Below are 17169 nucleotides of genomic sequence, written 5' to 3'. Positions count from 1 at the left end.
TAAAAAACCTAACCTCCCCATTGCCCTGAAAAGGGCATTTGGATGAGCATTGCCCTTAAAAGGGCAGTTAGCTCTTTTGCCCCCCAAAGTCCCTAACCTAAAAATAAAACCCACCCAATACACCCTTAAAAAAACCTAACATGATATGAGAGAGCTCCTGCATGAAATTGCTATAACCGCTACTTAAAGACACCAGAATACATTGCCCAGGGGTATTATATTTATGTGTGGTGGTTGGGAGATCTGTGGCAGTGGAAACAGGAGAGATCGTTGTTTTATCCCCACTGCTGAATACACTCTTTGAGCTGAGACCGCAAGCGTCCATCGGGCGGACCGGAATCCAGAGGTCCCGCAAGCTACTTCTCCCCTGCGGCATCTAAAAGGAGGACAGGAGTGCCGGTGAGTCAGAGGGACATTGGGGGACACATTTGTAGCCGAACAAACCTTACATTTAAGCAGCGGTAAAAAGGCGCGAAAAAATGCCATTGCCGATTGACGTCACAGAAGGCTGCAGAGTGAACCCTGAAGAGAAAGTAAAACTGGCTAAGGGGCAAGACGCAGCAGGGAGAGAGGTGCTAGGACTGTGCAGTTAGACTTGGTGAGCCCTCCGGAGCTTGCAGGTTGAACAGAGGGACACAAGACCCGTGGATATTAAATTTGAGCCTGCTCTGTGGGTTTATTGAGGGTCATTTCCACTTTACAATTGCCTCATAAATTGTCTGAGAGCCCTAGCAGGTACAACGCTGTTTATAAGCATTAAAAATAAAAGGTGCAAATCACTTTCAGTATAAAATATCTATCAATAACACCAAATACTTGGACCTATAAATGCAAAATACAGTGTTATAGATATAAAGCCATATAACAGAGCCTCCAAACTTTTACAAACAAGAACTTATAGACACTCTAAGAACCCTTTAACCCCTCTGGGCCCGCAGCTTAACTCCTGCACATTTTGACAAGCAATCAGATGTTTTTGCAGCAACAAGTTACTTTAGTATAGTGGTACTGCAGAAGTGACTTTCTCTGACTTTTTCTGGTATTTTTCTCTCATCGCCCTCTCCCCCCCCCCCTTTCCTGTCAGCCCTGAGTGGTGACAGGTCATACCCCTTTTACCCTTCTCCGTGATCATCCTGTGAGGATAAATTCCCTGGGGAGAGGGAAACCACTAAATAACTGCACTCCCTGAAAATCACTTTATAAGCTGTTTTGAAGAATAAATACGTCAATAGTTTCCTCAGTTAGAATGTGAAAAACACCCTGATCTGTACAGGGGGAATCAAACTCTAGCTATCATAATGAAAACAACATCAATGTAAATCCCTATATGTTGTGAAAACAAATTATACCTCAAGTTTCACTATATATAGATTGTCTGCCAGTCTACAACTTTTAAAGGAAAACAAGGATCAGACCAGACCTATTATTAGATTAAATACCCCGCAGCTCGTTGCTCAACAAGAACTAACCTCTGTAACCAATAAAGGGGGTGCAAACTTTTCATAACCTCATCACTTGCCTTACCTATACCTAACCACCACTAAGATGGCATCCAAAAGACCCACTAAAGGGGATAAAACAATAAAATCTGCAGCCGTATCTCAATTCTTTAAGCCTGCTCCAACAACCAAATCTACATTGGAAACAGAAATGGACGAAGAATCTGACACTGATTCACAACAACAGCACCACGACAAAAGCCCATTAACAAAAGCCGACCTCAGAAACCTGGTGTCCAAAAAAGATATTGCAGATAATTTTGAAAAATTGTGGGAAAAAATTGACTCCATACATACTTCAGTGACCAGTAGCCTTTCTGAAATTAAATCAGACTTGATGGAGATGGGTAATAGGATAGAGACACTAGAAGATCAAAAAGACTCCATGGTGGACCAAATGGATGAAATGTCTCAAACTATCTCTACACAACAACAAACACTGGAAGAACTCCAAGACAAAATGGAGGATTTGGAGAATAGAAGTAGGAGGAATAATATCCGTCTCAAAGGAGTTCCAGAAGAAGTGGCTCAGTTGGAGATACTAGCCTACCTCACCCAGCTATTCACCCAGATTACAAATTCTCCAGCCGATTACATTTTTCACATAGAAAGAGCACATAGAGCGCTAAAACCAAAACCTAAACCAGGCCTACCTCCAAGAGACATTATAACCAAATTAACATTCTTCCCGGATAAAGAAAAAATCTTGCAGGCAGCAAGAAAGAACCCAACATATAAATACCAAGGCAATGTGATCCAATTTTATCAGGACCTTAGCGTCAAGACTCTACAGAGGAGGGGAGCCCTACGTCCTCTCACCAGCTTACTTAGAAAACATCAGATCTCATATAGATGGGGATTCCCATTTGCCCTGCATGTCATGAAAGACTCCAAGACTATCACACTCAAAGAACCAGAAGACATACCAGAGGTATGCAGTATATTGGATCTGGAAATTCCCGCCATCCCAAACACGATATCTAACCCAGCGAAGAGCAAAGACCCAGACAGACACCCAGATGCTTCAAAGTGGCAGACAATCAACCATAAGAAACAAAAGATAAAAGAAACAAGGGGGAAAATCTCCTAAACCAAACTACAAACAACTTAGGACTGCAACTATGTATCTTACATAGATCTTAGTGCATGAATGACAACTGGGAGTAGATGAAAAGTAGCGGATTGGGACAACCCAGATTGCCTTCAAACCATCTGGAGGCAAAGACTCTCTAACTCCCAATTTAATGCAAACACCTTTTCAGTGTTACCTGCTCCTAGTGACTTCATGTTACGAGATAAAAGCAATAGCTATAAGATGTTGTGGGGATATACCCCCCCCCCCAATGTACAGTATTTTCTTGTTTTCTTGTTTACTCTAATGATATGTTACAAGTTATCCTTGAGAAGACCTCATACTGAGGATTTTAGATTATTGTTTTTTATGTTATTGACATTGTATTCTCTTTCCAGTTCCCTCCCCATTCCTAGTGAGGACATGACACAGACCACCAAATATAACCCTGATTGCTCACAAACTGCACGAATAAAGTACCAGGGCAGAGATCACCAGGTAACAAACATAAATCTGCAGCATGCTCACTTACATATAACAACATGACTCCTAACATAAAGATACTGTCCCACAATGTAAGGGGCTTAAACACAGATGTAAAAAGAAGAATGGCGATGTCACAATACACCTCTTTACACGCTAACATCCTATTCCTACAGGAGACCCATTTCCTTAAAGAGAAAATCCCGAAATATTGGGCAAAATATTTCAACACTCATTATCACTCAACAGCAACATCTAAAAAAGGGGTGCATCCATACTTATACACTCTTCACTTAATTTCATACAAGACGATATAATTACAGATAATGAAGGGCGATATCTCATAGTTAAAGGGCGAATATCAGACTTAGAAATCACACTATGCAATATCTATGCACCAAAAGAAAATCAACACAGCTTCTTTCAACACATCTCACACTTGCTCACACAATGGTCCCATACCAAAATATTTCTAGCAGGGGATTTCAATATCACCATGAGACCTCTTAGCCCAACAGACATTAAACCTCTATCTAATAAACAGGCTAGACATAACCGCATTGTTAAATCAATAAAGGAAAGTCTTTTACCTCACTCCCTGATAGAGACTTGGACTACTTTATATGGCTTAACCAACGACACTACATTCTACTCGGCAGCACACAAGTCTTATATTAGGTTGGACTATATTTTTGTTAGCCAGGTCTTACAGCCTTTATTAAGCAGCTCTCAGATTCATGCATGCGTATGGTCTGATCACTCGATCATTACCTTACAGGTGGAGGGATTGAGCGATCCGAATAGGAGTAAAACGTGGACCTTTGACAAAACTTATATTAGTGACCCCCAAACATATGACAGTATACTTAAATTATTAACAGAGTACTGGCACATAAACACAGACACGGTATCTAACCCTGGGATCACCTGGGCAGCTCATAAGGCGGTTTTAAGAGGGATACTAATCAAGGAAAAAACATTGAAGATCAGGAAGTACAGACAAAACCTAAAACAGCTGCACACAGAGATTGAGGAATTAGAAAGACAACACAAGCTCACTAAAGCAAAGGCAATTCAACAGAATCTTCAATCTAAAAAAAACAGCGTTAGCCACACTCCTTCAAACTCAAGCCACTAGAGCCATTCAGAAACTTCAGGCACAATATTTTATATTTGTTAACAAACCTGATAGATATATGGCATACAAAATTAGAGAACGAAATAGAGCCTCAACGATCACCCACATTGAGACACCAAATAACAAATTAACCTCACACCCGCAGGAAATAGTAGATACTTTTGCGACATTTTATGGCGAATTATATGATGGGAGAAAGGTCTTACATAACAAGGAGATGGAGACACTCACCTCAGAGTTTTTCACCCACAACTTACTACAAACCATATCTAACGAACAAAGAGAAACATTAAATGCACCCATATCCACTATAGAAGTAATAGGGGCAATTAAAGATCTCAAACCAGGAAAAGCTGCGGGTCCCGGGCGAGTATTATAAGCTCTTTAAATCAACATTGATCCCACACCTCATTAAATTCTGTAACTATATTATGGAGGGTGGGGATATTCCACCTGAATTGTTAGCCGCCAAAATCGTAGTAATTCCCAAGCCCGGAAAGGACCACAAAAAATGTCAAAGCTATCGCCCAATATCCCTCATCAACCAAGACCTTAAAATTTTTACAAAGATAATAGCTAACCGACTTAAACATATCTTACCCCACTTGGTCCATCCGGACCAAGTGGGTTTTATTAAAGGTAGGGAAGCCCCAGGCAATATACGTAGAGTCACCAACTTAATTCAAACCATGAAAGAGACACGGACGCCTTCTCTGCTCCTATCGTTGGATGCAGAGAAGGCGCTTGACCGAATTGATTGGGACTATATGTTCCTGGTATTACACAAGATGGGGTTTCAGGGAACACTCACTAAAGCATTGAAAGCCATTTATTCTTCCCCAGGAGCACAAGTATCATCGGCAGGATATAAATCTCAACCCTTCCCAATTCGTAATGGGACCAGGCAGGGGTGCCCCCTATCTCCGTTACTCTTTGCCCTATGCATAGAGCCACTAGCCGCCAAAATTCGCTCGCAGGTGGATATAACGGGAGTTAAGATCAATAAAATAGAATATAAGCTGGCCCTTTTTGCGGACGATATACTATTGACTTTGACAAATCCACTGATATCGCTGCCTAACCTTTACCAAACCCTAGCGACCTTTGCTACCATTTCGGGTTTCAGAATCAATGCAGAAAAATGTGAAGCCCTCCCCATAGCGATCCCCAGAAAGAATCAGACTTTATTAGAGTCAAATTTTAACTTTAGATGGATGAAACATTCTCTCAAATACCTAGGAATCTACCTCCCCAACTGTCCCACACAGCTATACAAAGTAAATTATATCCCATTATTTAAACAAATTAAAAAAGACTTATTGAAATGGAAGGGTTTTAATTTCTCGTGGTTGGGAAGAGTTGCGGCGGTAAAAATGAATGCTCTACCGAGGATATTGTATTTATTTAGAACCCTACCCATTAAAATAGTGAAAACAGATCTAGAGTTATTACAAAAAGAGATTCAAATATTCATTAGAGGTAATAAAACGAACAGAATAGCGAAGTCGATCTTAAATAGGCATAAAAAACTGGGAGGTATTGGGGCTCCTAATTTAATAGATTACTATAACTCTGCTAGATTAGCACAAGACATCTTATTACTGAAGAGATCTAAAGAGATTGTATGGCCTAATCTGGAAGCGAATCTGGGTGGGTGGAATGCGAGTGATACAGTTATCTGGGATCCAGAGAAAACACAAACTACTAAAGAGACACTTAGACCTTACACTGCAAATCTCACAGTAACTACTTGGAAACTTGCGAGAACTAAATACAAATTACTCCAAAAACACTCCTTATCCATGCCGATAAGATTCATATTACCTAATGAACTTAGGACTCAACTTAAAAAATGGGAAAATAAAGGCTTATACAGAGTAGCAGATTATTTAGAGGGTGGAAATATACTGCCATTTAATCAGCTTCAAACTGTAATATACCCACTGAAATTACACTGGTATGTTTATTTGCAAATACAATCAGCTATACAAACATATTTGAGAAACCCGAGAGAAAGCAACACCACCCCAATAGAACTCTTTTGTAAAACAGCAGACCGCGATAAGCATGCCATCTCCATCTTATACATAGCCATACAAGCTACACAGACCAATACAAAAACATCAACCATGGTGGCATGGGAAAAGGAACTACTTATTTATAAAGACACTAAGGAATGGGAAACAATATTTCAAAACGCAGAGAAGGGACTTATAAGTGTGGACCTTAAGGAAAATATTATTAAAACTATCTACCGCTGGTACTTAACACCCACGAGAACTGCTCACATGCACACACAAGGAAATATCTATTTCTACAGAGGGTGTGGAGAAGTAGGAACATATAGACACATGTGGTGGGATTGTAGGGAAATCAAAGGGATTTGGAGACATCTATCTACCTTTCTTAGTCAAATCCTGGACGAAAATATCGACCTCACAATACAACAGGCCCTTCTGCATGAACATATTAACATATATAATAAACACATCAACACATTTATCAGGATCTTATGCACAATCACAAGGACGTGTATAGCCAGGTATTGGAAAACGGGTAGCCCAACCTGGACGGAAATATATAATAAAATTAATCATACATACATTATGTATGAGATGGCATCGAGTACCCTGGATAACAGAGAAACGGTCCAAGTGGTATGGTACTATTGGATAAATAGGTGAGTTCTAATGATGTAAACATACAGAGAAACGTAACATAAGGTGGTTAATATGATCACAACTGACTTTACTCATTGAAGTACACATAACACAGACTGATAGACAAAACAAACAAATTAAAAAAAAGATATGTCGTCACTCCCCCCCCCCCCTCCCTTCAACCCAGTTATCTTAAATTTACCTTCTCTCAATGGTATCCTACTTAGCTCAGATTATTTATAGCGGAGCAGATATTATTAATTTCATGATGTTATCCTGTTAAATGTTTATATAAGACAAATCCAAAACCAGACAGTCTAAACGTACAATTCTATTCTTATTAAAAAAAAGAATTCTGGAAATATTGTAAGATCATAGAATTCACATCATACATGAACAGTAACTACAGGACTTTATTCTTGAAAACTGTGATACAATAGCTTACTACTAGGGTTGTAATTTGAATTGAAAGTTGGATAATCATATACTATTGTAAACCTTCTCCCTGAGACTTCTAACAACGGAGGTGCACGGAGAGAAAGGTATGTTTCTTTTTGTAATGGTTTATTTCTAAAAATTAATAAAAAATTATTCAAACATAAAAAAACCTAACACTAACCCCCTGAAGATCGACTTACCAGGAGACGTCTTCATCCAAGCCGGGCAAAGTGGTCCTCCAGACGGGCAGAAGTCTTCATCCAAGCCGGGCAGAAGTGGTCCTCCAGACGGGCAGAAGTCTTCATCCAGATGGCATCTTCTATCTTCATCCGGCGCGGAGCAGGTCCATCTTCAAGACATCCGACACGGAGAATCCTCTTCATCCGACGACTAAAGCAGAATGAAGGTACCTTTAAGTGACATCATCCAAGATGGCGTTCCTTAGATTCCGATTGGCTGATAGAATTCTATCAGCCAATTGGAATTAAGGTTGAAAAAATCCTATTGGCTGATGAAATCAGCCAATAGGATAGAAGTTCAATCCTATTGGCTGATTGGATCAGCCAATAGAATGCGAGCTCAATCCTATTGGCTGATGGATGAAGATAGAAGATGCCGTCTGGATGAAGACTTCTGCCCATCTGGAGGACCACTTCTGCCCGGCTTGGATGAAGACTTCTGCCCGTCTGGAGGACCACTTCGCCAGGCTTGGATGAAGATGTCTCCCGGTAAGTCGATCTTCAGGGGGTTAGTGTTAGGTTTTTTTAAGGGTGTTTTGGGTGGGTTTTATTTTTTAGATTAGGGTTTGGGCGGCAAAAGAGCTTAATGCCCTTTTAAGGGCAATGCCCATCCAAATGTCCTTTTCAGGGCAATAGGGAACTTAGTTTTTTTTAGTTAGGTTTTTATTTGGGGGGTTGGTTGTGTGGGTGGTAGGTTTTACTGTTGGGGGGGTTGCTTGTATTTTTTTTTACAGGTAAGAGAGCTGATTACTTTGGGGCAATGCCCCGCAAAAGGCCCTTTTAAGGGCTATTGGTAGTTTGGGCTAGGGTTTTTTTTATTTTGGGGGGCTTTTTTATTTTAATAGGGCTATTAGATTAGGTATAATTAGTTTAAATTTCTGCAATTTGTTTATTATTTTCTGTAATGTAGTGGGGGGGTGTTTTGTACTTTAGCTAATTTAATTTAATTTAGGTAATTGTATTTAATTTAGTTAATTTATTTAATTATAGTGTAGTGTTAGGTGTAATTGTAACTTAGGTTAGGTTTTATTTTACAGGTACTTTGTATTTATTTTAGCTAGGTAGTTATTAAATAGTTAATAACTATATAATAACTATTCTACCTAGTTAAAATAAATACAAACTTGCCTCTAAAATAAAAATAAACCCTAAGCTAGATACAATGTAACTATTAGTTATATTGTAGCTAGCTTAGGGTTTATTTTATAGGTAAGTATTTAGTTTTAAATAGGAATTATTTAAGTAATGAAAGGAATATTTATTTAGATTTATTGTAATTATATTTAAGTTAGTGGGTGTTAGGTTTAGGGTTAGACTTAGGTTTAGGGGTTAATAACTTTAATATAGTGGCGGCGACGTTGGGGGCGGCAGATTAGGGGTTAATAAATGTAGGTAGGTGGTGGCGATGTTAGGGATGGCAGATTAGGGGTTAATAATATTTCATTTATGTTTTGAGGCGGGAATGCGGCGGTTTAGGGGTTAATATATTTATTATAGTGGCGGTGACGTTGGGGGTGGCATATTAGGGGTTAATAAGTGTAGGTAGGGTGCAGCGACATTGGGGGCGGCAGATTAGGGGTTAATAAATATAATGTAGGTGACGGCGATGTTGGGGGCAGAAGATTAGGGGTTCATAAGTATAATGTAGGTGGCGGCGGTGTCCGGAGTGGCAGATTAGGGGTTAATAATATAATGTAGGTGTCGGCGATGTCGGGGGTGGCAGATTAGGGGTTAATAAAGGTAAGATTAGGGGTGTTTAGACTCGGCGTTCATGTTAGGGTGTTAGGTGTATACATAACTTTTATTTCCCCATAGGCATCAATGGGGCTGCGTTAGTGAGTTTTACGCTGCTTTTTTGCAGGTGTTAGACTTTTTCTCAGCCGGCTCTCCCCGTTGATTCCTATGGGGAAATCATGCACGAGCACGTTACACCAGCTCACCGCTGACTTAAGCAGCGCTGGTATTGGAGTGCGGTAATGAACAAAATTTTGCTCAACGCTCACTTCTTGTCTTTTAACGACGGGTTTCTGAAAACTCATAATACCAGCGCTGTAAGTAAGTGAGCGGTGAGGGAAAACTGCTCGTTAGCACCGCACAGTCTCTAACGCAAAACTCGTAATTTGGGCCTTAGTTGCCGATATCTGGTGAAATGGGATAAGCCCAGGTACTACGTCAAGGTCTCTTCCAAAACCTAAGTCCCTAAACTGACACACAATGCAAGCTCTCAATCCAACAAACTGGGAACAAGTGAAGGGTGTACAGGCTTATGTAATCACCCTAGACATATACAAAACACGGAAGGGGACTGCAGTGCTGCACTCTTAGACCGGACTGGATACATATCCCATGACCCTGCAAAATGCACAGCCCTGGGTGCACAATAGCACTCTCAGGAAGCTGTACTGTCCCCAGAGTCACAGGCAGTTAATCCCAGACAGGTCTGGGTGCAAGGCCCATTTTGGATTTTAATCTTAGCTGAGAGCTTGTAAGTGAGTGCTGGATTTTCTCTGTGTGCTGTATTAATTTGTTTTGTAATTTTCCCTATGGGCCTTGCACCCACACCTGCCTGGGGTTAACTGCCTGTGACTCTGGGGATAGTGCAGCTTCCTGAGAGTACTATTGTGCACCCAGGGCTGTGCATGTTGCTGGGTCATGGGATGTGTACCCAGTCTGGTCTGAGAGTTGTGATGGGATTTTGTTAACCCTGTGTTGTACTTGTGCTTGTAAATGTAATTTTAGTTAACAATGCATAACTTTGCAAATAAACTTTGTTTATAGCATGCTTGTCTCAATAAAAGCTGCTATGAAAATGTTAGTTTGCATATTAATATTGCTATTTGCTTGATAAATATGCCAACAATAAGACATACATTCTTTCAGCAAAACACATAACTTACTATAAATGAAAGATTTCTTTTAAATGTTTCATGTACAACTTCTATATATAAAGAAGTGTACCTTGCTATATGAACCTGTTCACATGATTGTGAAAAATATAATCTTTAATATGCTTATTTTGCAATATACAAAGTGTATAACTGTATTCAAATATATGTTTTAAATAGAATACTTTTGCAATGTATACAATGTATAACTGTATTCAAATATATGTTTAAACAAAACTCTTTTACAATATAAAATGTTTTATATCTGTTAAGGTTAATATACTAACCAACTAACTAATTTTAACATGAGGTTTTATGATTTTAAAATGGAGACTTATTCAACCTTGAATTTATAGCTCTAAAATGGATGCTCATTGCGCATGTTAAAACTTGTATAACAACTTCTCAAGGCTAAGTATAAAATGTTTATGTTTACAATAACATAAGATGTCTGCATCTGATAACAGAAACATTATAAAAACACCTCTCTTGTAAACAAGAGGCATGTCTTTCTAGGCCATCTAGAGATAAGGTGACTGGTTACATAGAAGTCATTCTGAGTGGTATGTAAACAATTGTTGTAGTTGTTATTGAAAGCAAGTTTAACTGATAGTCAATTAACTCTGTGTGTATTTTGGATTTAAATTAATTTAATTTTTATTTCTGTAAGCTAATTATTTTGCATAATAAAAAATGTATTAAAACAATTTTATCCTCTCAAATACCATTTCTTTATTGTACTTAAAAACTTACTTTGTAAGAAATGAGACCTGTTTCACTGATATAATATTTAAAGGTCAGTGCTTGGAAATCCCCTTCCGTGTTTTGTATATGTCTATGGTGATTACATAAGCATGTGCACCCTTTACTTGTTCCCAGTTTGTTGGATTAAGAGCTTGCATGGTGTGGCTGTTTAGGGACTCAGGTTTTGGAAGAGACCTTGCCCGTAGTTTCCGGCTCCCTGGAAACATAAGTTAAGAAGCAGTGGTCTTAAGGCCACCTTTTCACAAGAAATGCTTGTGCAATGTTAAATGCCAACAGCGTATGCTGTCAGCATTTAGCAATGTTGGGTGGACATGATTCACTATAGCGAATCGTTTCTGCCCAACATATGACCCCTTGGACTTAGAATTTGACTCATAAGTTAATGATGAAAATCTCTGAAAGAACGATTTTTAGATTTTAAGGGTCAATTTACAATAGGAAGAGGTACCTAGGTAAGTATAGTGTGCATGCAGTACATTTCAGGTTTGAGACTTCTCTTATTTTATTTTTTTTTACTTTTTTTTATGGGAGCGAGAATTTGTATTTCTTACAGATATAAGTAATCTATGGTAGCATTCTAATGTAAAAATGTTTAGTTTAAGATTCCACTGTTTACATCTTGAAATCTGGAGAAAAGCCTTCTTAATTCATGTGTTTTGAGAAATGACAAGATGTAATATAAGCACAACAAATATTAAAAATGAAATATATATAGCAATAATTATGTTTTTATTGACACATCACAATTTTAAGCTGCACGTTTTATTAGAAGCTGTGAAATTTCCTCACTCAGTCTCTCTGAAATGTTGTCGGACCTTACTGTGGCAGTAGTCAACTTGGCAGGTATTAGTTTTTTGAGAACATTTTTTATGTGAACCCATGCTTTGTCCACAGTAGATGTCTTGAATGACGTTCTGGGTCCAGATTTTACAAAAACATCACAATTTTCTTTGTATCAGCATCAGGGGGGAAATTTGAATCACTGCATGTTCTTCAAACTTTTGCAATGCAGATATAAAGAAGCATCTGATAGTACTCTCTGACACTGCCTCAAAATGGGGAAATTCTCTCACACTTAACAAACCTGTCCTTGAGTTGAAGTTCATGAAAATTCAAGTACTGTCTTGTTTTTTAAATAGATTTCTGTAACCCGCTTAATCTTCTCATTGTAAAAGAGTAACATATCTTCAGAGGTGAAGGTTTTGACCCTTTTTTGTCCCCTGCAAAGCTTTTTTGTTGTTGTTTTCTGCTTAGTTGTTCCTCCAACCACATTTCATGCATTTTTGGCATGGGACATGTGAATACGTTCTATTTGGCTTTTATACCAAAGTCCTTCTCATGGTTAAAAAGACTGGCAAAATTTTTGTTTCTTATATTGAATTGCAGATCCATCAGACACATATATTATCCTGTCTCAGGATCCCCTGTACCTTCACAATAGTTCTTAGACATTAAATTAATTGCAGATTTTGTTTGCCTTGGCGCACTTTTTTAAGAGCCTCAATTAATCTGTCATATTCTTCTGTTGGCAGAGTTTTGACACTGCAGGAATACTCTCATCAAGCAAGATTTATTTTCAAAGTGTTTAAAACCTTTCCTCCTTTAGCTCTCAAAAGCCTTTTGTGTTTTATCTGCACGTACCTCCCTAATCTTGGATGCAGAGAGTACTCCAAGAGCAGCACAAGCTGAGTCAACCTTCTGAAGAGGATCTTCAGGTAGTACATAGTTATCTCTTTGCTCCATACAAGTTTCTTTTTCAGTCACAAACATTTTTTTGTAGCAGGTGGGAGACAGTAACTTACCAGGGACAAATTTTAGAGGATAGTTATTTTCCTTTGATATGTGCTCTGATCAAATTTCTTTTAGTCCTTTTGTAATAAGTTTGTTGGGATATTCCATGGGATTACAACTGTCACCAAATAGGCGATGATATTTCAATAGAAATTTGTTTTCATGGTACTTACAAACTGATGTAACATCACATCCTACCCTTGAACACAGAAACTCCTTTTCTTCTAGGTTGTAGTCACTTACTGTTCTTATCACAGAAGAAACACCATAGCTCTGTTTATGACTGTTCGTTTTTAAAACACACAAGTGAACATCGTATTTCTATATTTGGATAAAATCTATTTCAGCATCACTTGAAACTAAAAGACTTCAGTTACTAGTATCTAACTCGCAGAATGCAGCCGACTGTTGCCAATATCAAATGTAGTAACATTTTAGAGCTCATTGACAAACAATCTATTGCATGTTAATAAACATAAATAGTTTAAAACATTGTTCATTTTTTATTATGTGTTGTGCTTACATTACATCTTGTCATTTTTCCAAAGGCATGAATAAAGTAGGCTTTTCTCCAGATTTCTAGTAGCCATAGCTCTGTAACCAGTGGAATCTCAAACTCAATTTTACAGCAGACTGCTACCATAGAGTACTTATATCTGTAAAATGCAATGTTCCTATATTGTCCCCCACCAGAGATAATCAACCTGAAAGTGAGTGGAAATGTTAAAAAAGTACCTGTTCTCGTCCCCATAAAAAGAATAAAATTAAGAGAAGCCTCAAACTTGAAATGTTTTGCATGCACACTATACTTACCTAGGTACCCCCAACAAATTTGGGACTGAGACTTGAACACTTCCAATTAAGAATTTACCATAAATGTTGAAATTTCAGTGATTTTCATCATTATATTAGGACTTAAGTTCTATGTCTAAGGTTCAAGAATGTGTAAAATGTTCATATATGTACATGAAACTTCTAATCTAATCTAGAGATCAGTTTTTGTTCCAAGGACCTAGGACCATCCTGAGCTGATATATTAAGGTTTCGTTAGCATCTGTATAACCAAAATTTGTTGTGCACCAGGACACAAAGATGGCTGCTATGGTTAAACCAAGTAAAATAAAAATATATATTTTTTTATTTTTGCAATACCAACACATAGAGTTAATAATTTTTTGGAGGCGGGTTCGATTTTTACGTGCAATTAAACATGTTTTTGTTTTTTACTTAGGCACCGGCAGTTCATATACTACTGTAAGTCACTGGCAACTCCAGAAATGTGTATTTATATGATCTGCCGGCACCATATATGTGATTCACTCAATGTGCGAGGTGAACTGACGGGTGGCATGGGTTTCAGCAGTTTTCTCTGTTTTCAGGGTAAAAAGTGGCTTTATATATTTCCACCAGGGAAATAGAAGAACTGGCGAGCATTATTAAATAATCTTGCCAGCCCACAGTTTTAGATAATCAGCCCCACAGTGTCTGTGCAATATAACTCTGTGCATGTGCCTATAAAGATTGGCTATTTTTGGTGGTACCACCCATATTGATATTTTTCCATTAATTAAACTACCTGTGAACCCTTTATACTATATTGGAAGATATTAGGTAAACCTTGGTGATTAAAATAAATGCTATTTGTTCTTTTTGATTGAAAAATGCTGAATTTCTTTTCAGTTTGGAGAGCATATTCTCCCCTTTTTGTCTTTTATTTCACCAATTTTGTGAGATATATAAAAAAAAATTGCATTCTGCTTTGTAAATCTCTCTCAGTTTGTTCACATTGTGGAGAATACTTTTATTAAAAGCCTTTTTGGTAAAATAAAATGCATAACTCCTACAAATTTTGACATTGGCAATCCTTTATTAGGTTATGCAACATTATTATTATTTATTGGTGATGGTAGTGTGCTCACTGTATTTTATGCTGGGGGTATTAAATATATATATATGTATATATACGTACACACAGACTGCTGCTTGACACCACTATCCTGTTTCTCTCATTTCCTAGTATCTAAGTGTAAGGGGCCTATTTATCAAGCTCTGTATGGAGCTTGAAGGCCTGTGTTTCTGGCGAGCCTGCAGACTCGCCAGAAATACCAGTTATGAAGCATTGGTCTAAAGACCGCTGCTCCATAACCTGTCCGCCTGCTCTGAGGAGGTGGACAGACATCGCGGGAAATCAACCCGATCGAATATGATCAGGTTGTTTGAAACCCCCTGCTAGCGGCCGATTGGCCGCAAATCTGCAGGGGGCGACGTTGCACCAGCAGTTCATAAGAACTGCTGGTGCAATGCTGAATGCTGAGAGCGTATTGCTCTCCGCATTCAGCGATGTCTGTCGGACCTGATCCGCTGATCGGATCATGTCCGACAGAGGGTTGATAAATCAACCCCTAAGTCTTTCTAGATGAGATGATGGTTATTGATTTTCTTACCAGATCCCAATTATTCTCTTGTTCTAGTTTTTATCTCCCACTACTGGTCTACAAATAATATAGGGCTAGGCATAGCAGCATGATTTTTATTTAGACAATCTACGTTATCAATCTCTGCATTCACTTTTCATTTGTTAGAATGAATTTGAAAAACGAAACAGAAGCCAATGACTTTATTCTTCTGGGACTTTCTGACGATGCATACACACAGATCATCCTTTTTGTGACATTCCTTATTATCTATATGTTAATTTTGATTGGAAACTGCCTAATCATTACAGTAACTATAACAGACAATAACTTGCAGACTCCAATGTATTTTTTCCTCACTAACCTTGCATTCCTTGATATCTGTTCTTCAACATCGACTGTCCCTCGTATGCTTAAAGATTTTATGTCAATAAAGAAAGCGATCTCATTTGGAGAATGTGCAGCACAAATGTATATTTCACTCTCATTAGGAGAAACTGAGTGTATTCTGCTTGCTATAATGGGATATGATCGCTATATAGCTATATGTTACCCTTTACATTACACAGCAATTATAAATAGGACGTCCTGTATTAGAATAGCTGCTGGCACATGGATATGTGGCTTTCTGCTTTCAATTGCCCATGTCGCACTTACTTTAAAAATAGACCTTTGTGGACACAAAAAGATAAATCATTTTATGTGTGAAGTCCCAGAAATCATATCACTTGGGTGTGAAAATATAATGATCATTGAATTTGTAATTTTTATTGTTGGTGTGATAATTCTGCTCATACCTGTCACTTTTATTGTTACAACTTACATCAAGATCATCATTGCTATTTTGAAAATTGCATCTTCAGCTGGACAGCAAAAAGCCTTCTCCACATGTGGGTCACATATGATTGTCGTGGCATTATTTTATGGCTCAGCAATAGCTGCATACATGAAACCCCATTCTAAATCTTTATCAGATACTGACAAGATGATTGCTCTTTTTTATTTCATCATAACACCGATGTTAAATCCCTTAATATTCACACTGAGGAACAAGGAAGTTAAAACAGCTTTGAGAAAGTTCAGACTTAAGAAAATGCGATGTCTTCAGTTTTAATCTTTGGTCACAATTTTTCACATTTCTTATTTATTAATATAATATTTGGTTAATAATATATACTATTAATAATAATAATATTATTTATTACCAAATGATGTCTTAATGTGTTCACCAAAGAAAAAAATATTTAAATTAATTTACACATTCTTACTTTATGCCTCCCATATATCAACCTGTTCTTATTCAAACAGTTTTCTGAGGGCTGGGGTTTACAATTTTCCTAGACAACAAGATGTTTGTTCACATACCTCCAAACTTTTGCTGGCAGGGTGTGTTGTGGGTTGACCTTGGCATCCCCTGGAAACTAGAACATAGCACTGATGACAAAAGCTGTGGGAAGGACAGAACGTAGATCTTCAAACTTATGTCCAAGATCGGGGATGGTTGGGAGGTACAGAAGTAGTGGTATAAATAATTCAGCTTCTTATCTCATAGTTGCAGATTCACATTCGCTCAACAAGGGTTTGAATGTTTATCTGCAGCTTGATAAATGTGTCCCCATTTGTGTTTTGTTTCTCTCAGTGTCCCAAATTTTTATTTCCGGGGACAATAATGAAACATCTTTATCTTTACAAACTCTACATAAAAGTATCTATGCAAATTTTTATTCTTTCTAATGTGGAAATATTTCTATGATGTGTGTGTATGTAGAAAGGTTTAAAATATGC

The 17169-nt window shown here is 37.9% G+C and overlaps 1 protein-coding gene across 1 annotated transcript; it reads left to right on the top strand.

The window, feature by feature from the left end:
• The first annotated feature begins 15553 nt into the window (after positions 1 to 15553).
• Positions 15554 to 16498, top strand: LOC128659294 (olfactory receptor 2B2-like). The gene has a single exon (XM_053712966.1). It carries the CDS (start codon positions 15554 to 15556, stop codon positions 16496 to 16498), a length of 945 nt encoding a protein of 314 aa, XP_053568941.1.
• The last annotated feature ends 671 nt before the right edge of the window (positions 16499 to 17169 follow it).

The sequence above is a fragment of the Bombina bombina genome, chromosome 1 (genome assembly GCF_027579735.1).
Source record: "Bombina bombina isolate aBomBom1 chromosome 1, aBomBom1.pri, whole genome shotgun sequence".
Lineage (NCBI taxonomy): Eukaryota > Metazoa > Chordata > Amphibia > Anura > Bombinatoridae > Bombina > Bombina bombina.
This window is presented reverse-complemented; position numbering and strand designations above follow the sequence as displayed.